Below are 22,307 nucleotides of genomic sequence, written 5' to 3'. Positions count from 1 at the left end.
TGCTGTTAAGCCATTTTCTCTAATGCAGTGGTTCTCAAACTTTTTTTTCCACGGACCACTTGAAAATTGCCGAGGGTCTTGGTGGACCACTTACTGATCTTGCCAAATGTTGTTTGTATTGTTAGCTAACTATTGTAAAGCACTACGGATAAAAGCGCTATATATATTTAAAAAAAAAAAACACAACCCTTAATAAACTTTTTTTGTTCTACAAATAAAACCACACAACTCATATTTTAATATCAGTAGTCTTATCTTTCTAATGTGATGGATGTGCCCTCTCTCCCCACCGCGGTAGCCCCCAAGCTGGGGCTGGGCAGGAGGGGAGTCTCTCCCTCTCTCCCCCACCGCAGCAGCTCCTGAGCTGGGGCCTGGATGGAGGGCCATCTCTCCCCGGCAGCTGCAGCCCTGGAGCTGGGGGAAGTCACCTCTTTCTCTGGATGCCACAGCCCTGCACGTCCTAAATCCCCCCAAGGCCACCACCTCACCTTACATGTGCATCTTCACAAGGGTCCATGCACCTAATTAGTGAAGCCACGCCTGCACGGGTCCTTTAATTAAGTGGGTAGCCCCTCATTCTCTTGCGTGCGGCCGCCCAGCATGCGCCTTAGAGGGAACTTCCATGGACCACCTGAATGGAGCTCCCATGGACCACAGTTTGAGAACCTCTGCTCTAATGAAATTCTTTATTCCTTTAAATTTTTATGAGGTTTTGTCTTTGACTGCTATTAAGTTGTAGCAGCAGCAGAAATAAAGTGTCCTTTGGTTACTTTCAGGTCAAGTACAACAACAGGCCTGAGTTCCTCTAACCCTCCAGTTCCTTTTCATATGAACACCATCATAAGGATGTTTATGAACAATCAAAGTGTGTTGCAGAATGGAGTGCAGACCCAGGGCAAAAAGTTATTGTAAAGCTCCCAGCTACTCACTGGTGAAAAATAAAAAGCAAGACTCAAGTATTGTCATGTCAGAACTGCAGCAGGTCACTGTAAAAGATTATGTATCAGGAATGACTACCAGGAAAATAAATCGACAAATGGAGTGATGAAGTGCAGAAGCAACCGCTATTTTGTGAGTGAGGCTAGGCAATTCAGTCTCAGTAGTGAACACATCATATATTATTGAGATACACTTATCCTTCCACTAATAGAATCTAATCTGCAGATATTTAAGTAGATGTTACTTTTGACACACACTCATTTCATGCTGAATTTATAAAATGAACACAATACTGTGTTAATCATGAGATCCAAGTTGAAGTTAGCCATAAGACATGGAGGCACTGAAGCAGAACTGGCACCAATTCAGTAAGGTATTTAAGCATGTCAATGGCCTTGCTGATTTCAATGGGACTAAAGTATTTAAACATATGCATATTAAGAGCCTGACTGAATCAGTGCCTTCCTTAGGAGAGATGTCAGTCTCTGCAACAAGAGACAGAATACAAAGATTAGAAGTTGACAGAACCTACCAGACACCAGGAAGCTTAAATATAGCAGCTATAGGAGATAAATGATACGATGTCAGCCCAGTGACTCTCCTTTTGGGGTACTGTTTGTCAATGAGCTAAAAATTTAGGCCCCAATTCTACACAGACACACACACTTTCAATGGGACTATTCAAGTGCATGAAGTTAATCAACTACATAAGTGTTTGCAGAATCAGGGCTTTAGGGATAAGTCAGAAAGTTTCTTAAACAGTTTTCATCTCATACAATTAATCTTTTTTCTCTTAAAATGGAAATGTTTCCTGGACAAACAGTTTGCTCACCTCTTCAAGGTCATCCAGCTCTTCTAGCCTTGTTCGCACCTTCTCAGAAACTGCTGAGCCAGGCGTCGTAGCTTTTCCTGTAAGTAATTACATCTTTGAGTTCTTTAAAATTTTCAAATTCTTAAACTATTAAAAAAAAAAACGACTTGAGGGGAAGAGTCAGATTTAAACAAGCTAACGGTACCCAAGATCAAAATGGTGGTTCAACAACGTAAGGTAGCTATTCAGCTGCTAGCATGAGAGACTGCGAGCCTGATTTTCAAACAAGACCTCCATTCCTGCAGGCACACAATGAATGTTGCCAACGATTCATTCACTTTTTTCTCCCAACAATTCACAGTGGGTACAGAATAGCAACTGCAAAAAGTGAAGCCTGATTTGAAAAAATAAATACATAAAAATTAAAAACAGGCTCTAGATTTTCTACTCAGGTTCTTCTGCTAAGAAGCTGGAGCCCTGTATATTTACTCATTCCAATATTCTACTTGCTATGGAAGGTTCTTTACTACTTAGCCTCCCATTCTTAACAGCTTTTCCCATTAACAATACAATTAAAACATTGCATTAAAAAATAAGATTTTGGTGTCATACTAAACAACCAGTATAGTACTGGAATTGGCTCCTTCAATGCTTCTCTCTCAGCCAGGCAGAGAACTGTTGAACAGCTATGTAAAGCACTCCCTTCTATTTCCACTCCTGTTCCCTTCAAGCAAGCAAGTGGGAAAATTAATAAAGACAAGCCAAATACCAAAATAATCTTGCCATTTTGGGAGATTTGGAGGGATAGTAACAGCCCAGATGTTTTTTAAAGCCACAATGTAAATTACAGGAGTTATAGTTTCTTTCAATTACACATAAGGCACCCAGCAGCCACTAGATGGAGCTAGATAAATTTTATTTTTCTTGTATTTGCAAAAATCCAGTGGGACTCTCATGAGCAATAGCAGTGAATCAGCTCACAGTTGGAGAAAGAAAGCTTCAATTTGAATGCATGTTTGCCATTTGATATAGAGAAACTACTCACCTTTTTCAGAACTCATATACAGATTCTGCAGAGAAACAACAGCATTTTAGAAAGCATGTATTTACAAACTATTAACTTATTTACAAATGATTTAAGAAAGTGTGGATTGATTATTTTCAGTGCTGATGTTTATTCTATAAATTAATGGAGATATAAAGTGTGATTGTAAGCTTTTCGTGGCATGGACCATGTCTCTATTTGTGTTCTGGGAAGTGGCTAGCACTCTTCTGGACTCTCTAAAAATAATCAAGTACAACAGGCCAAAAATCAACCAGTCTTCTTTATGAATATTTAAAAGCTAGAGCTGCTGGGATGGTTTTTCACTTCATTGCAAATTAAATTTACTGAATTTGTTTACATAGAAAAGGAATAGTCACAATTACTGTAGTCTCACAGTACCCATAGTCTATTAAGGTTCTTGCACAAAATCATTAAGGAGCGCACTTACAATGGAGAGTTTTTCAGTCGTTGTGTATCTAGCAAGGATTTCACCACGTTTGCTTGACCATGGTTCAAAGTCACTTCCTACAACCAAGCTGTCGTCTTTATCACGTTTCTTTCTTGTACTATCCTAGGAGGAACACAAACAAGGTGTTCAACTTCATGTATACCAGGAAGACTAAGAAAGATGACCAGACATTTTAAGACCTACTACGTTTCATGTTTTACTGATCCTTCCACAGATGTACAACATTAAAAAACATAAACATTACCAAAACTGCTAAAGCAAAAGAAAACCAGTAAATGAAATTCTCTGATTAGTTAATATAGTACTTTCTGTACTGAAACAACTCTTGCAAGAGCACAAAGAATCAGTTCTATGCAGGTTAATTTTGTTTAATCTACTTGAGATAATTAACCTTGAGCTTTACCGTGTTAGCTGCAGTAGTCACTGGATCTGCTGTTGCTGCGAACAATGACAAGGGATCAGTGCCATCCAACACACTGCTTAGTGGGTCTATCATTGAACTGGAAGAAGAGGAGGAGGTAGAGGAAGTACTTCCTTTCCGACCCATTTTCTTGGTCTTGGATTCAGTAACCTGAAGGAGAAGTTCAACTGTAAAATGAAAAGATCTACTTCCACTTTAATAACTTACTAGAGCACAGATTCTCCAAATAGCACAATTTTTCTCTCCACTAGGAGTGCCTCAGCTGTAGTACTGGTACTTAGAGGTTCTTTTACCATTTTTGTTTCTATTCTCTGCAGCAAAAGGCACTCTTTAGCCTCTCCCCCCACCCCCCTCCCAGTTGCTTCCTCCTCCCACTCGTTTTTATCCCTTCTTTCATGATGCTCCTTTAGCTTCAAACAGCCTACTACTTCCTGTGCACCAGCTACCCTTCCTTTTGTCTTTCAAATCCACCCTTAAAGATTGCTCCTTTCAAGAAGCTTTCCTATGCATATCTCCCTACTGATCTTCCAGAATCTGAACTGCTGCCCATGTATCATAGTCACCAGAGTTAAACTAACCTCTTTGAAGCAGGGACCTTGCCTCTTATGTGTTTTGTAGAGCCCCATGCACACTTGCAATATTTCACAGAGTGTTTTTTAAAACCTCAGCTGGTTTAGAGGTAACCCAAAACCAACAAGTTTTACATCAAGCAGTTAGGCAGGTTACTGGTAATGTGATCAGTTGGTCCTAATCTGGTCTTTTTATATATGATGAAACATTTCATAAGTAACCAAGAAGCTGTGCAGGATTTGAGCTGTACGGAATAGTAAGAAACTTTTTCTGGCACTTAACATCAAGACATTCAGTACTGTGTAAATAGCAGCATAAACCTCTAGGACTATAGAAACAGTGGGAGCTGCAAGCTACTGGAGAATCCCAAATGTACTTCACTGGTACTGCCAGTGACTTTACAACCAAAACTTTTCTTCTAACAAATTCAACAGGAAATCAGAACTGCCTCTAGTTGCCAGCAGGAAACAGTAGTTTTCACTTTACAGTGATGTTATTTGCAAAGGCACAAAAAGAAACTTACTGTAATGGGTTTCAGTGGATGGTAGTCCCCAAATTCCACAGGTACAGCCTCCAGTCTGCATGATTCAAACTCTGATGTGTAATTTCTAGACCTTGGATGCCTTAAAAGCAAGAATAAAGAAAAAGTTTTATAGGTGCATCACTGTATCTGTATCTGAGAGACTGTAAACATATGTCACACTTGTATAGGTGCAAACATGTTTATACGCCAAGCAGTATTTTGGAAAGTAAATCAAATTGTATGATGTAAGGTTTCCCTTTGCATGGGTAGCTAATTTGTAACCTGACTTGACTACTTTGCTGTCTTATACTCTAAATAAAAACTGAGCAGTGCTCTTGCGAAGGGAGGTAGCTGCCACTTCCTGTTCTGTATTTAAAGTACAGCAGTTGGATTTGCCTCCATACCATCGAATTTAATCATCAAAAGGATCAGAATCAGCAAATAATTTACCCATGAGGTAATTTACTAAGGGAATCATTAGCCAGCTGTTCCGCAGTATTCACAATTAAAAGTTGCAGTGGCCAGCTGACACGAGGAAGAAAGAACATAACCAGCAATGCAAGAACGAGAAACAAGTCATTGTACTAAAGGCTTCTGTTCTTACTGAAAATATTTTATTAAGAGAAATAACTTACAGCAAACTCATATTTTACAGTTTTTCTTTTTAGCCTGTTGACAAAACCAGGCTTTCTTCCATAACAGAAAAAGATTTGCACTTGAAGAACAACATAGGCACTCCAAGGCTTAGCAGCAGACATTTACTCTAGTCACAGCTTAATAGTTTTTCCTCCATTCTATTCTACTATTAATCGTTCACTACAATTAGAAATACAATTCATCTTTGAGGTGTGCCGTTAAAATGGGGGGAGAGGAATAAAACTGGAGTTTCCAGACCCAGGACTGGACAGACCTATGAAGGAGAGCTAAGAGTTATATTTAAAAATTCAGTAATACATCAAAAGAAAACCCTTTAACTAGCACCATCTAGTGGTCATGCATGGAACTGGGAGTAAGGATTCCTGGTTTGAGATCTCAGCTCTGTTACTGTTTCTTTGGGGGCAAGACAGTTTCCATACACGCAAAGTGAGTATAGTGCTACTCAGCTCCTCACGGAAGCGTCAGGAGACTTAGAAGCGTCTATACTCGGCATTTCAGCAAACATTTTCCACCACTGGTCCCACACGTTCAGCTCCAAAAGTAGAGCAACAGCGATAGAGCTAGTGTAGCTACGTATCACGGCAACAACCAGCAAGACCTGGTTTGAAAAGGTTTTCTTTCCCTCTGCCCACTTCACCTGGAACATTTTCCTGACTGTTTTTTAATTTTAGAAATATTAGGAATGCCCAATTTGCCTTCCCTGTTTTATTACTGAAGGACTTTTGGGAGAGCTCAAGGATGTTTACTGGAGCTTTGGTGCCTTAATTGAACAAGCAAGGGCACTGAATGAACAAAGGCTTACTTTCAAGGACTAGCGTTTTTGATAAGCTAAAAACAACAAAAACAAAATAAACAAAAAGGCCAGATTTTCAATGGAGCTAAGCTTCCATTCAGGCACCAAGTACTCAGAGTCCTCAGCTTCCATTGGGGACAATGTGCCTAAATAGGAACTGAGCTCATTTGAAAATCCTGCCAGTGTCTAAAAATTCATTTCCCCCCTCAACTTTCACTGTCTGGGATCTTGCGATGTCACCATTTCACTAGTTTTCCAGTCATTATCATGTGTTCTAGCCTAAAAGGGATCTGAATTTCTTAGTGTAAAAAAGTAGATGAAAGAAACAAAATATTTAAAAAGGACAAAACCCCCAATTTCTCCTTGCCTCCCGCCTTCTTCCCCCCCACTTTGCTGGTAATCTTTTTCAAAGTGAAAAAGGAATCAGACTACGTAATTATTATTTAACTGGTAGACCTTTGTGGCACTCTCGCTATTGCAATTCTGTAACAAGAAATCAGAACAAAGTCATAGCTGTGCTGATCAATGGAGAAGCTTTGAAGCCTAATTAGATACAAGCAGAGCAAGAACAAGAGTCCAGTGAAACCCACTTGCCTGTTCCTTTTGTTTTCTTTATCTCCAATTTCCTGCCTTCACTATACATGAGCATTTTCTTGAATTTACTGTTGTTCCATGCTTCAGTGACTCTCCTTGTTCATTTGCTTTATGGGTTTATTAGAATTTGTATGAAAATATGTACCCCACTCTCCTTACTGGCTCCTAATTACAACCTTTCTATTACCCTGTTATACTTACAGTTTTGTCAGCATTTCCATTACATCTCATTTATAGGGGTTTCTAAATCAGTAGTAAAAAGGCCTTGACAGATGAAGCTTGGCATGACAGCCTCAGCCAAAAGGCAACTGTATTATACTAAATTTTAAGGCACCGTTTGCTCTGTGTATGCATGTACATGGAGTGAACTGTTTGTAAATATAAGTTTTAAAAAATGCTTACAGAATCAACGTGTTTAAGTGATCAAGACTGCTTGTAAGGTAATTACTATGCAGGGGAGTGCACGATTGGTTTGATATTATTTCTATTTATTCACTGAGATAGGGGAACGAGAAGGGTAAACCTTTCATTCTTGGTGGAAGCTCATGGCTATGGAGCCAGCTTCCATCAGAAATCAGACTGACTGATCCAGTCTTCTGGGCAACTGTAAGGTGCATGTCCACATGCAGGCTTTACCCTATAGCAGGCAGGTTGCCTTGCTCTACCTGCATCTGGCACTTAGAAGGGCAATGAGGGAAGAAAAGCAGCAGCCACGTCCATTGGGAAGGCATCCCTTTTATTGGAATGGATTTATATATGTATTGCGGCAAGGCACCTCCTCCACCTCGGCGGGTACAGCATTTCCCCCTCCGGTGGTGGGGGCATGGAGTAAGTCAGTCCCACTCTGGACAGTGTTTATTCTTCCACTTGGGGAAGTATTTCCCAATACTTTTCTGGCAGGCCACAGGGCCAGTCCAAGGAGCGCCTTTCCACCCAACAAAAAACACAGTTCCAACCCAAAACAAATGGGAATACCTTTCCCTACACACACACACACACACACCCCGAAGGTGCGAGGCCTTGTTACTGGCCCTGGGGTGCCAGTCCTTCCCCTAAACAGTCTGTTGTACAGCCCTCCACCCTGGAGCAGACTTGCTCCCTGATATCACTAGCCCTGCACCACCTTGTCTCTCCTTTCCCTCCTTTCACCAGAGAAGGGGTTTATAAAGGTCTCAGGCAGCCCTTAATTGGACTCAGGTGTCTCTACTTGACCCGAGGGCCTTTATCATTCTAGGGCTCATATACCTGCCTTCCACTTTGACTTTCACATCTGCCCTTGTTTTCTTTTTAGTTGTCCCCAGTAATCAATTGAGTTCCTGGGCTCAGTAGATACTCCCCGAAAGCTGGGGGAGGGTTCTTTAGCCACAGGCAGGCTTATGCCCGCCCACTTCCCTTAGAATTTTCAATAGGACCACTCCCTTACAGCTGTCCAGTGTGACTTTGTCACAGTATTCATAATATATTTATGGATGATTAAGAAACAAGTATAATGAAGATTGTTTTTATGTTAAAATGACAAATATGAAATCCAAATAACTATTTTAACTATTTACTCAACATGTAACACAGAAAAACCAAAAATAAAAAGCAGAGAAAAGCCACACGGAGGTGAGTTAAGGAATGACAGCCTTAACTTTCAAGTCCCTTGGTTTCTGCAGTTTTATTCAAATATAATGGTTTTTTTTATTTATATCAACCACATTTAGAACCTAAATGTTTCATTTTAATGCAAGCTCCTTTTCTTCCCATGAAGACAGGCTACATTTAATTTTTCTGTATAGACTGAAATTTGTTAAGTGTACAGCTGGTTTCAACTTCACCAACAGCATTTTAACATGAACTAAGTACAGTAACAATGCTTAAAGAAATACACCCAGCACCCACACACTAACTACAGTATACTACCTCGTATTACAAGAGAAAAAAATAGAATATATAACAACTTTCTTGGTTACTTGCATAGCAAGCTGTGATTTTCACAGATTTTTCTTCTCCAGATCTCCCAGTCTCTCTTATCATTTCATGTTACACACTGATTCCTTTCACCAGGAGAAAATACATTTATCTACAATTATCTAAGTTCTACAATTTCCAAATTACCTACTGAGCTTTGCATTTTCAAGGACCAGTTGTATATCTTCATATTAAATTCCATTATCTGGGCTTTAATCTAAATTCCAAAAAACCCAAAGAATCTACGATCCCTGTAGGTTCACATCATCTTATTGCCAGATTTGGGGGGGGGGGAAAGGAGGGCAAGTGTGTATTTGTGGTTACCCCTCTTTATGTTCAGTGTGTCTGTCTTAACCTTTATTGCAGTAAGAACTTCTAAGACTGCCAACAAATACATTTGACACCATTTATCTTCAGAACAGCACTGAATACCCCCGATCCTTCTGTGCATTCGAGGTTTTGTTAGAAGTCCCAAGGCAGTACTTATAGTGACCCCTTTTAGTCTCAACAATGTCACTAATCAGATATTGAGAGTCCATATAAGAGTAATATAACAAGACTGAATTGGCAATGTTTAGATCTCCATGTATTTGCAAAACAAAAAAACAGTACAACCACAGACATATCTATTAAAGCTTTCCTTCACTCCCAAAACTCGGTAGTATTTATGTATTTCTGGGAAATATTTATTTATTAAAAAAAGTTTTAAAACACTGAGTACTCTTATTATGAAATTATCTAAAAAACTGTGATGTGGGTTTCCTTGATAGTTAACACTGACCTTTTAAAATTCCTAAACAAATTTGTACTTTGGTAAAAATTAAGGTTTGCTCATGAATTAGCACCATGTAGGGGTAAACAAGCTGATTTGCAGCATGATAGATATGAAAGGCACTTTTTTGCAGCCCACCTGTATGAGCTGGTGAGCCACATAATTCACTTTTGTAACTTTCTGTAAGGATTCTGAGGTTGGGAAAACAAGGTTTTCCATCACCTCCAGTAGGTTTCACATCATTGGAAACACATCCAATAGGTTGTTCATTCGTGTGAAACAGACTACGCAGAGATTCTGGAGAGCAATACAAGGCATTCTCTGACTTTGTGTGTGTATTTAGTCTTGTTCAAAATGATTTTAAAGGTTCCAGCAAGGATCTGCAAAGGAAGAGGAGAGAAGTGCTTCAACTCTGGCACTATCCACTAAGCAAAAATTACATAGTTCAAGGCACCCTTCTCAGTATCATTTATCAAAAGATGATATGACTATAATACTCCAGCATGGGGATGTCCTTCCTATAGAATACAGCATGCCTTCAGTAAGACTGATTAAGGTAGAAGTTTGTTCTGTCGTGCTGCATCTTGAACCAGTACTTAATAGATTTTAGCCTATATAGCAGATGAAGCCACAGGACTGACAGGTAGCGGTCAGAAAGGAGAACAGGGCACTGAAAGTAAAGCTCTCTCTCTGACCCCCTTTTAGAAGGTCACTGTCAGGTCACATATGGCCCATAGTTTAGTTAACAGACATCATCTTTTTTAAAAAGTTAAAAATTAAGAACTATTGAAATTAGGATTTGGGTTTTTTGTTTGTTTTTAAATTAAAAAAACAACAATATTCCCCTGCAGTATTATGCTAGCACACAAAAAGCTGAAAGTGTAATAAAAAGTGAAATTGGCTAGTTTAAGACATATTCATTGTCTAAGATGAGAATATAAAAAAAAATCAAATTTCTAAAGTTTCAGCTTTAACAAACTAAGGTGTTGTTTGTGGAATAAGTAAGTAGCTGTTTAATTTTCAGCCCTAAGTATGTAACATTTTAACACAAGCATCTCCTTAAAATAGCGTGTTTGCAATTTTCACAAAATAAAGTTTTGTTCGGCTAATATCCAAGACTTTCTTTTTGGTTTAGCTATTATCCCCAAACAATGCTCTATAATTAAATTGCTACCAAAACCCTAATGAAACGGGCATTCCAGAAGGATTAGCAGAAAAACTTCAAGAATAGCTCTTCAGAGACACCTGTGGACATTTCTGACTTTAAGCCAAATACGATATTCTTTCCTCACTCATAATATTTACAAAATCTCATTTGATATTAAACTATTTTAAAAAGTATGTGGGTGAGTACTATACGGCAAGTTTCAGCCTGGAATGAAATTCATTCAAGCAACAAGCTCCTTTTATTTTAAAAGAGGGCAATTTATATTTTTAAAACATCTTGAAAACCTATTTTAATAGTGATGCAAATAGCACACTGAGTAACTTATTGTACCCCTTCATTTCAGAAAAAGCTGTGCCTCCATCTGAAAGATGAATAAATTCAATTTATTATTTAAAGGAACAACACCTTCAGGAAAGCAAATCTCTCAAAAACAGGAATTAGTTTATTTACAAGCAGCCATGTACTTTATGAAGCAGGGAAACAATTATTGCATACATTTGTCTTTATCTTGTCAAAAGAAAAAATATTTCATCAATTTCTGTTAGAGCAAGCAAGACAAGGAAATGTACTATGTAGCAGTTCTGCATTCAGTTTTCCAGAAGTAAAGAAACATTTCATATTACTACAGAAGCAGAATTTGTATCCTAACATGAACCAACAGGGACATCCACTGGACTATAAGAGGAAGAGAAATTTAATCTGGCTTCTTTCTCCTCCCCCCATCCCTCTCTTTCCAAAAAAAGACATCATAAAATCCAACATAATCAAATTAGATCCAAACTCAGACTGCTCTAGATTGTTCTGAAGTATAGTTCACACTTATTTTTAAAAAGACAAAGTACATAAGAAAGTCTGTTCACAGGACATCTCTATCACGCTCCTGTGAAGACTTGTACATCCACAAAGCTACCTATTTTCTATTTTCAAATCCCTCCTCAAAACACTATTTTGCCCAGATGCCTACCAAAAAAAGTTGATAATGGTTAGGCTGCCAACCTGCTGAAACCACTGCCTATCATGCTGACCAACACAGGCTCACTGTTTCCTAGTACTCCCCAGTCTGTCTGCATCCATCTGTTGTCTCTTATTTAGTTAGGGTATGTCCAGACTGTTGAGGCTATACGGCCAGCACATAACCCCATCATACAGATGCCACCTACACTGAGAAGGGGTTTTCTGTCAGTGTAGAAACACCAGCTGATTGTAGCTACATCAAGAGATGTATTCTTCCATTGACATGCCTTCATCTACACTGGTACAAAGCTACACACGTGGATGTGTTTTTTTCAGTAATTTCTAAAATAATGTTTCAATGCTGTGCCTTCCAGGCACCTCCATGCTACTGCTGTGATTTGGTACTTTGTAAGACATCAAAGAGAAAACAAATACAGGGTTACATGGGGAGGAAAGCATATATGAATCACAGAGTAAACTACAGCAACTCCTTTGGGGTTATCCCATCTTGTCACAAAAATGCAAATAGGTAACACCAGTCCCACATTATTAAAACAGATCTGAATGTATCTCCCCTTCTTCAGAGGAAGGATTTTACTGTGAAATTCAAGTATGTTTTTTTAACTTCTTTCAGATAGTCTCAGCTGCAGGCTTGTGATAACATAATTTCAAGGGTCTTTTCATGGGGGCATTTGAAAGAAGCACTGTCTCTGAAGGAACATGTATGTTAGTATCCAAATTAGAAATGAACTTTCTAAAATACTATCACAATTGAATAGCTTACTGCTATTTCATTTAGGCTTCAGGCTTCCTTTTAGACCCATTCCAAAGCAGCAGTCCTGAAGCAAGGAGGAAGTTATTGGTGTTGTTCCTGATATTTGTGTTACTGTGGAAGCCCCTTACAGCACAGAAAGCTTTGGTCAGGGCTACTGGCACAGACTGTAGGAAAGGAGGGAATTAAGCTTTACCACAGCTCCACTGCATGCACCTCCCAACCAGGTGAGCCTCGCACCCTGGGCGGGGGGAAGCGAGTACACGGCAGTTTTGCACGGTGCTTTCGGACTGAGTTAGCGGAGGGACAGGCTGACAGAGCGGAGGCGCCTTTCACCCTATTTCCTTTAAACTGGGGGACAGGGAAGTCCGCAGCCGCTGCTCAGGAGTCTGTAGCCGGGGTTTGCTTTGGTCCCGTTGGCTCCAGATAGGGGAAGATCAAGGACCCTGCCCCAGGAACCAACTCCCGCCCCGCCCAGCCGGAACTGCTCCACCTCAGACTACGCGAGTCCGGACCCGCCACCGCTGCCTTCCTCCGCCCGCCCAGCGCGGCTCCCTCCCCACTCAGCCCAGCCCCTTCCCGGCACCGCTACCCGTGCTTCTCCCGGCCTTACCACGGGAAGGCAGCCATCTTGCCTCCTTGTCACATGACCCCCCTTCCCTCGGGGCCGAATCTTTCACCGCCCTCGCCCCGCTCGCCCCGCCCCCAAGGCTGCCATGATTGTGCGGGGCAACCGGAAAGGATACGTGCTGGCCCCACGCGACGGGGGCGGATGGCTCTCGCTGAGCCTTGGGGCAGCCTAGCTAACGGCTAAGCCCAGGGGAAAGGCTCCTTCCCCCGCCCCACACACGGGGGGGAGGACTAACGCCAGGGGAAAGGCTCCTCCCCACAGACTGCAGGGGGAGTCTAACCCACTGTTTAATTTGTAATGAAAGAGGTGCTAGGGGCTCAAGCAATTTTTTTACTTTCATAACTGACATTGCAAGCAGAGGTGCCAGGGCTATGAACTTCCAAGCCTAGAGGTGCCAGGACTTAGCAGTGGCCTCACCTCAGGGCGGAAGATGTCTCCCCAGGAACACTGCGGGCACCCCTTCCTAGACACCCTGAAGGGGTCTTTTTGGAGCCCCCACATGCACATTGAGACAGCTTTCCATGCAACGAAGGGTCTATACAGAATGAGCCTCCTCCAGCCTCGCCACAATGAAGTGGCCTCACAACATCCCTTATGCACTGCAGGGATCTCACACTCCCCATCCTGAGGAACTGGCACCTTGCCCTGATAGGCACAGATTCACACATAGGGTCTCATTCTCACACAGGCAGTGATGGGGGTCTCCCCTCCCCACCCATATTGAGGTGTGAGGAGGCTCTAGACAGGTGAGATCTCTCACAAGAAGGGAGAATGTGAATGAAGTTGTTCCCCACCCCAGTGATGGGGAAACATTGACCAGGCAAGTAGTGTCTCTCACAGGAAGTCAGTGAAACCTGGTGCAACAGGTCAGATCACTGCTTTGGTCAGGTCAAATAGCTCTCATGTCAGTGAATATGGACCATTTGGTTAGCAATGGATTAACCAGGGAATACTGTACAGTACCGCTGATCGGTGCATATATACTGGTAGCCCAGGCTCCCAAATCCTGAAGACTCACTGACCCCCCTTTATTCAGCTAATTGCAATAATTTCCCTTGGGGCTTTCTTATTAGATTACATACCACCCCACATTGCTATGCTATCCTTTTATTTCTCCCAACCAAAGCAAGATCCCAACTCTGATATTCAGATGTCAGGCACTGACTAATATTCTGGTCTTTCTGTATGTATGCAAGATCCACCATGCAGAACTGAAAGCAGAATTTTCTTCTCAGTGGGTAATTCCTCAGTGTGTGCTCAGCGTTTCCCGCCATTTGATAGCATTGTCATCAGCCAGGTAAAGAGCCGGTAGACCACTGTCAACGTAAATCAGCAGGCACCCATCAAGGATATGTGACAGTCTGAAATTGACCTCATCTACAGTGCAGATTGTTAGAGAAACCCCATTTGAATAGATTGGACACACAATTGCTCTGTCCTGTTTGAAACTGGTTCAGGGATGACCACAGGTGCCCTGGCAGGTCAAAACCTGGTGGATAGATGGTTGGGTCGGTGACAAGAAAGTGATTAAAAACTGCAGTAGCTGTTGCCATTATGCCAAGCAAATTCCACTGTCATGTCCTGTGGTGGCATAAGTGACAATAAAGGACATCTAGAAGCCACGCAAACCAGCAGGTGGTTGAAGAGGTCTGAGTACAGAAGCACATCTCATTTCTCACAGCTCTTGACCAGGAGCATGATGGAAGCCCCCTCATAGGAAATATAGGACAGTAATCAGATTTCACTGTGTAATTTGGATAATTTCAATCTGCCTTCTTAAAATTAACCCTGTAGTTTTAATTAGGCTCAGTCTATTTCACCTATCCAAAACTATTGTGTAGTTACTGTGTGCTCTTAGACAGCTGCAGCACCTGGCCACAGAAGTGGTTGTATTTCTGTGGAGGGTGAAATAAGATTTTATAGAGTACTGCTTTTGATCCACATATGCAGCTCTCACTGACACCAACTGAAATGGTGAATGCAGCTCAATACACCATTTGCAATGCTTTAAAAAAAGGTATTCTCAGGCCACAGTTGTTATCGTTACTGCTTAAAATAATTTTTTTAAATGACATCAAAAGCAAAAAACTGTCATCATCTAAGATGAACCAGACAAATTCAGGTATCACTGACTTTATATTTTAAGTATTTATGACTTAGTAATAGGGAATGGTAAGATTTTATAATATATATTATATATATATTTCTGATGTGCAAAAATACATCTAATGTTATTTTACACTTGTATAGTACCTCTGGATGATTATAAAATACTTCATTTTTTACTATTAGGATACATAAACTAAGCCAGGATAGGGTAGTTAAGTGACTTGCCCAACATCATAGAGCAAACCAGTTGTAGAAGCTGTAAAGGAACCCTGGAATCCTATTATATCTATTCCCAAATAAAAAACATTGTTTAATGTTAGTTAAGGTTGTCTTCACCAATATACTAAACCATAAAAAAAAGTTAAGAAATACAAAGGTAAGGATTAAAAGGTTGCTAAACACTAAAAAATGCCAGAATGAAGGGTACCTGTGCAACCTTATTTCAGCCCCCTTGTGTATATGCATAATAATCTAACCTTGACTTTGCTGCTGCAGTTTGACTACAGCCTGACTTGGCAACTTTTTAATCCTTTTTCATTCTTCATTTTGTACTTTCTAATTTTTTTATGGTTTAGTTTATTGATGAGAGCAAACTTAACTAACATTAAAGATTTTGGCTGTAAGTTTCTTAATTTTTTTCACAGAAAGAAAAATTTTAATACGTGCTATTTAAATAAAACATTTGTTTAATGTGTTATGGTTTCAAAGCAGTCAAAAAATAAGATTTACTGCAGCTTCTAGCTAGGGACTCAGTTATAATCTCTCTCTTTTTTAAAAAAGGTAAATATTCAGAAAGTCATAGTCTCCAATTTGTGAAAAATATAAACCATCCATGAAATGGAGATGGAATTTTGTATCTTATTTTCATGTAACCTTTTCTTTTTTTTTTTTGGTTAAGGAAAGTAAGTTACCCTTTGAAAAGAAGCAGTGTGACTTACCTCTATATAAACTCAAAGGAGCTCATGCAAACAGTTTGCTTTCCTTCCTGCTCCTCCTGGGACTCTTTTTGTATTAATATTATGGGAGTCTGAGGTAAATCAGTTATCCAGGGCAGCCATTGCCATGACAACCAAAGCAACGGTGATTCTCATCAAGTATTTGAATAAAGTAGAGGGAGGAATAGCGAGGGGCTGATTGTCTCTGAAGTCACTGCTAGTGCTCAGGCAGCAGCAAATATGCTGGGGGGGGGCGCGAAAATCAGGCTTTTCTGGTGTTCCAGTTTCCTCAAATTCCAACAACATGCAAATAGAAAACACACATTGGAGATCATTCCACACATTAATTAGTGGCTGAAATTTGGTTCAAATTACCCATGGCATGTTTCCAAAAAAGGGTTCAGAAAAAAAAGATGAGACACTGAGATGCAATGTAAAATAGAAAATTCCGATGCAACCTAACTATGGTCTCACTACTGCAATACCCCTCTTCTAACTATTACAAATTCTCCCTACTTAGAACAGAAATTCCACTTCTGTTCCTTCACTATTGTTTTCTTTACTGGACTTCAAGGTTCAGTCCTTGACTTTTTCATCAAGCCTTTTAAAGACACATACAATTAAAGCCATTTTCATTTAAACTTCATGAACACCAATAATTTAAAGAAAGAACTGGTCATTTGCTTCAATGTTTAAATCATTGAGTAATATCCATCAAAGTTAATCAGAAGTCCTGGATGACAAATGTCCTGGGGCTTTTTGTAATTTGTGTGTTTATAGTGGGGGACACATACTTCAATATATTTTCTGATTATGAAATGGTGGACTCCCCCTCACCTTGATTTGTCTGGAACAACTGCTTATCCTCCTCTAAATCTGACTAATCATAGATTCAGAGATAAAAGTATATTTAGATCCCCACTCCCCTTTACATAGGAGCTATAGGACACTCCATTCTATAAGAATAAAGAGTTTGCAATATTAGATTAGTATTTTGGTCCATCAAAAACAGCTTTCTACAAGCAAAACTATTTAATCCCTAATGTTTCAGAGCAATACACACACAGCTAAACACTTACACACAAGTAACTTTATTCACATGCATAAAGGTTTCCAAGATCCCACATATTACACTTAAACAATACTGTTTATTTAGGACAGCAGGAGAAGAGAAAAAGTCCTTCATGCTAAATTGTTTTAATCTATGTTTCAAATCTGATTTTTTTCTCAATGATAGAACAACTCCTAATAGAGCAAAGATATTGATCAATTACTCTTTTGTAATTCTGTGATTTACTCTTTGTGCTTACATTTGTTTAAACTTTAGAATGACAAAGGTTTTTAAGTAAAAACCTACATGAAAGATTAATTTGTTTTTGCACCTTTCTCCATTTATTAGCAATAAACTACTTATGTGCAGATTAAATATCCTGTAATTTATTAATGTTTATTTTTACATATCTTTAGGACTGTATTTCATTATATATTACTTGCTTCAGTGCTAAGAAAAGAGAGTCATAAAAAAAAAAAAAGGATGAATCAGAAAAAGCATCCAAAGGAGAGTGTGTGTGTGTTTTTATTGCTTTGAGTATGCCAATGTTTGTCTTTTTCTGATTCATACCTAAGGTAATGGGGAAAGTGACAAGAGAAATTTGGGTCACTTTTCAAAGATTTCTTGAAATTTGTGTTGGAAACTGACTATTTAGATAGGATTGTACTAAAACAATAAATAGGTAATAGGGAAAGGAGGCCTCTTCTCCACTTAGGCTCCTTGCTTATTGATAACTTCCCTTGAAAGTCTTTTCAGAACAGTTGGATATAAAATATCTCTGAATCTGATTATATACTGCATAATGTTTCTCTGAACAAAAAAGTAAGCTCACTAGTGTATAAATAATATACCTATCTGGAAGGGACCCCAAAGGATCATTGAGTCCAGCCCCCTGCCTTCACTAGCAGGCCCAAGTACTGATGTTTTTGCCCAGATCCCTCAGTGGACCCCTCAAGGATTAAACTCACAACCCTGGGTTTAACAGACCAATGCTCAAACCACTGAGCTATCCCTTCCCCCTCATCATGTTGTTTCTTACATGGAAATGATTAATAACCTGTTAAAACTTCAATAATTGTAAAAAATACCTGTGAAACTAACAATTTAGTGTCTCTCTCTCACACACCCTCCCACCCCTTGATGCATGAAGGCTTTTCAAGGAGTAGGTTTGTCATTAGTCTAGTCACTCTCTAATGGTATAGTTCACTGAAAGCAAGTATATTGGATCTAGTGATTTATATCTTATCAGTCTCTGCTGTAATATAATGGTAAATTCAAGGTGATTAAAACACAGAAAAGATACAAGTAACAGAACACCAGACAAAAAGTCTAAAATATATCCCAAACACACACACTATAAAATACGTAAATAACTTTTAGCGACTTTCTAAGGTCATGTCTATGTTGGCAGAGTTACAGCACTGAAGGGAAACCATTATCATGTGTTCACACTGTCAGCTGCCTGCACAATAGCATGTTCACACTTGTGGCACTTGCAAGGATATTCGGAGTGGTGCACTCTGGGCAGCTATCCCACAGAGCATCTCTTCCTCTTCTGCCACTAAGAATTGTGGGAAGGCGGAGGTGGTCACGGGGCATCCTGGGTCCTGTCCCAATGCCCCGTGATTCATTGCTTCACATCCCAACAATCCCTGTGCTTCCATCCACATTTGGGGCCATCTTTCAACGGTTTGTGTACTGTGCGCTCTGCCTCTTTGGTCTGCGGGAATGGATCCTGAACTGTTGCCCGGTATGCTGCTCGCTCTGACTAACACATCATGAATGGCAGTGGAGTTATTTCTTAAACTACAAAGGCAAGAGGAGTGCGACATCAATGGGATCACATTGTCATGCACGTCTGGGATGACAAGCAGTGGCTGCAGAACTTTTGGATGAGGAAAGCCACATTCATTGGACTGTGTGATTAGCTCGCCCCAGCCCTACAGCGGAAGGACATGAGAATGAGAGCTTCCCTGCCATTGGAGAAGCGCGTGGTGATTTCACCATGGAATCTGGCTACTCCAGACTGCTACTGATCATTCGCTAACCAGTTTGGAGTGGGAAAGTCGGCCGTTGGAGTCATGTTGACAGAAGCATGCAGGCCCAGTAATCACATGCTGCTCTGAAAGGCCGTGATTCTGGGCAACATGTGTGACATTGTGGATGGCTTTGCACAAATGGGCTTCCCTAGCTGTGGAGGGGTGATAGTTGGCACGCATATTCCAATTCTGACACCAGACCACCTGTCCACCAAATACATTAATCAGAAGGGGTATTTATCTATGGTTCTCCAGGCGCTTGCGGATCACTGTGGGCGTTTCATGGACATTAATGCAGGCTGGTCCGGAAAGGTGCATGGCACACACATCTTTCAGAACACTGGCCTGTTCAGGAAGCTGCACGTAGGGATTTTCTTCACAGACCAGAAGTCATCAAAATGCTCGCCTACCCCTTAATGCCATGGCTTATGAAGCCATACATAGGGCTCCTATAGAGCAGCAAGGAGGCTGAGCAAGTGCAGAATGACTTGTGTGCTTTTGGCCATTTAAAGGCCCTCCGGTGCTGCCTATATGGGAAGGGACGGGTGTTATGTGCAGCGGGTACTGGAGTCCGCAGTGCTGGACTGTGACATGGGAGGAGTGGAATTCCTCAGGTACAGACTGGAGCCAGGAGATTGATAAGAGTGTGTTGGTGGTGTCTTGGGGGTGCATGGGAAAGAGTTTTGCAACAGTGGCTGCAGAGGAGGGCGTGCGCAGATCTGCCCAGTTTGAAGAGCTAGTATTGCCTGGAGCGTGTCTGCTCGGTGCTCCATAACGTTTAAGAGCTGCTCCATGGCTTCATTCTGGCAAACAGCATTCTCCTTTAGGTCCCTCTTCTCGCTGTCCTGCCACTCCTTCAAGTCCTGGTTTTTGGCCGCGGAGTGAGTCATAACCTCACACAGAAAGTCCTCCTTAGTTCTTCATGGCCGCTTTCTTATTCTGCGCAGCCATTCAGCCGGCGATAACAAAGAGAGAGGCTAGGCTCCCAAGGTCATATCTGAAGCCAAAACACATTTTACAGAATGTGTGTTTGCAGCACACAGCACACTGATTCAGTGATTTAAACCACAGACGGTATTCACATACTGGTCACTAACTGGCTGACCCCAGGCAAGCACACATGAGCCACAAGACCCCCAGAATGGTGAGTAGCCACATGGGCAGGGTAAATCAGTGTTCCCACACCCTACTGTCCACTGGGCACGTGGCTCTTGGGGAGAGCCAGTACTGGGGGGGGGGGCTGATAATCATTCCTGTCTCCACAGGATGTGTTCATCATGGAAGATATCACCACTGAGGGTGAGCAGGGAATCAAGGGAGGGGCTTCTCCAAGACTGTGGCTTCCACCCTGGCCCTTATGTGGCTCTCCTGTGTGCAGCAAGGGTTCCCCTGCTCCCCCATGATGGCAGAGTGGCACAGGAAAGTTACCGTTAGTGGGGCAAGAAACAAAGCAGCTCTGCCAAAGGACCTGCAGCAGTGGAATACCCAGTATCTCCATTAGAGTTTCCTAGGGATCTCCGAGGCAGATTCCTGTCAAGTGAGGGAGTCAATCAGCCTGTTCCGCCCCTCAAACTAAGCATGTGGTGGTACACACATCATTCAGACACAAGCCTGCTTTCTGCAAACCTCCTGCCCCCAACAACTCACTTCAGCAATTCCCAAAATCAAATCCACTCACCAGGGGCCTCCTCTCCTGTTTATGCTTCGCCAAGATCCAACAGCTGTGACTGGCTAGCCTCCTCCAGGGTAGAAAAGAGCTCCTGGCTGCATGCATCTCTGACCTCCGAGTCATACTCTGCCTCTAGGTCCCGCTCTTCCTCCCCCTCCACATCCTTTTCCAAGATTTCCTTCTCCTGGCTTGGTCCACTCTTGACTGGCACGCGAGCCATCGAAGTATTCACAGTGGCCTTTGCAGTGGAGGTGGAGTCACCACTGAGTATTATGCCCAGATCTTTGTAGAACCGGCAGCTCATGGGCATAGCACTGGAGCAGCAGTTTGACTCCCGTGCCTTGTGGTAGGCGTTCAGCAGCTCTTTCACTTTGACCCTGCACTGCAGTGTCCTGGTCATGGCCCCTTTCTGTCATGCATTGTGAAATCTGTCCGTAGGTATCATAATTCCTATGGCTGGAGTGCAGCTGGGACTGGACAGCCTCCTCTCCCCAAATGCTAATGAGGTCCAGCAGCTCGGCATTGCTCCAAGAGGGGGGAAATCGCTTGGTGCGTGGAGCAGGCATGGCTACCTGGAAAGATATGCTGAGACCACTGTACACATCACTGAGCAAACAGCAAGGGGACTTTCAAACTTCGAAAGGAATTTACGGAGTGGGGATGACAGTTGGTCACCTGAGGACAGGGCAGTAGAGTTCAAACCAATGACCAGAGAGGCAAGAACAGGCATTGTGGGACACCTCCCACAGCCCAAACGCAGCACTGTAATTGACCACAGTGTCTACACTGGCACTGTACCTCCAGCGCAGAAAGCTGTACGCCTCTCGTCAGGGTGGATTTTTTTTTACAGCGCTGCAACTGCACAGTTTTTGCACAGTAAGTGGCTTGGCAGTGTTTACACCTTGGGAGTTACAACACAGAAAACTGCTTTACTGTGAAGGAACTTGCCAGTGTAGACAATGCCACATATGGAACTGTCATTTGTATTCAATAAACACTTTAATTGCCCATCAATTTCCATTTTAATTATGAAGGAGTGTTTTTGCAATCATCTTCTGCAATTGAATTTACACAGCCTAATTCTCAGCTGGTATAATTCAACACAGCTTCACTTGCATAAGTGGAGCTATACCAATTTACATCAGATGAGGCTCTGACCCATAAGCTCACCGTGAATACCACACAGTTAGGCAAGTTGTGTCTCTGGCTTTAAGTATAAAATATATATTGTTCATATTGCATCGTTCTCCCACATTTTGTAATTAATCATTCAGAATAAGCAGCAATTTAAGGGTCCAATCCTGCATTGTTTAAACAACCAGAATCCTCTCTGAAGTCACAGGAGTTAAGTGCAAAAGGAATGCAGGACTGGGTGGAAGCAGTGTCATATCAAATTGGTGACGCTATAATGTTACTGCTTCTTAAATTTCAA

The 22,307-nt window shown here is 41.4% G+C and overlaps 1 protein-coding gene across 6 annotated transcripts in view; it reads right to left on the bottom strand.

The window, feature by feature from the left end:
• Positions 1-16,218, bottom strand: part of VPS35L (VPS35 endosomal protein sorting factor like) — a 113,727-nt gene extending 97,509 nt beyond the window's left edge. For 3 of the 6 annotated variants that reach the window (XR_005585554.1, XM_039491954.1, XM_039491955.1), the window contains exons 1-6: positions 13,055-13,198; positions 4,779-4,878; positions 3,668-3,835; positions 3,244-3,366; positions 2,796-2,820; positions 1,772-1,848 (exon numbers count right to left, since the gene is read on the bottom strand). Coding sequence is in view for 5 of the 6 variants with exons in the window: in XM_039491954.1 (XP_039347888.1) it covers positions 1,772-1,848; positions 2,796-2,820; positions 3,244-3,366; positions 3,668-3,835; positions 4,779-4,878; positions 13,055-13,071 (510 nt within the window). In the remaining variant the exon portion in view is untranslated. Of the gene's footprint in view, positions 1-1,771; positions 1,849-2,795; positions 2,821-3,243; positions 3,367-3,667; positions 3,836-4,778; positions 4,879-12,453; positions 12,911-13,054; positions 13,199-16,119 lie in introns of those variants that run through there. The other 3 variants (XM_039491952.1, XM_039491951.1, XM_039491953.1) reach the window with 3 other exon arrangements.
• Positions 16,219-22,307: the final 6,089 nt, after the last annotated feature.

The sequence above is a fragment of the Mauremys reevesii genome, linkage group 10 (genome assembly GCF_016161935.1).
Source record: "Mauremys reevesii isolate NIE-2019 linkage group 10, ASM1616193v1, whole genome shotgun sequence".
Classification (NCBI taxonomy): domain Eukaryota; kingdom Metazoa; phylum Chordata; order Testudines; family Geoemydidae; genus Mauremys; species Mauremys reevesii.
The sequence above is the reverse complement of the archived record's forward strand: the minus strand, read 5'-3'. Positions and strand labels throughout refer to the sequence as shown.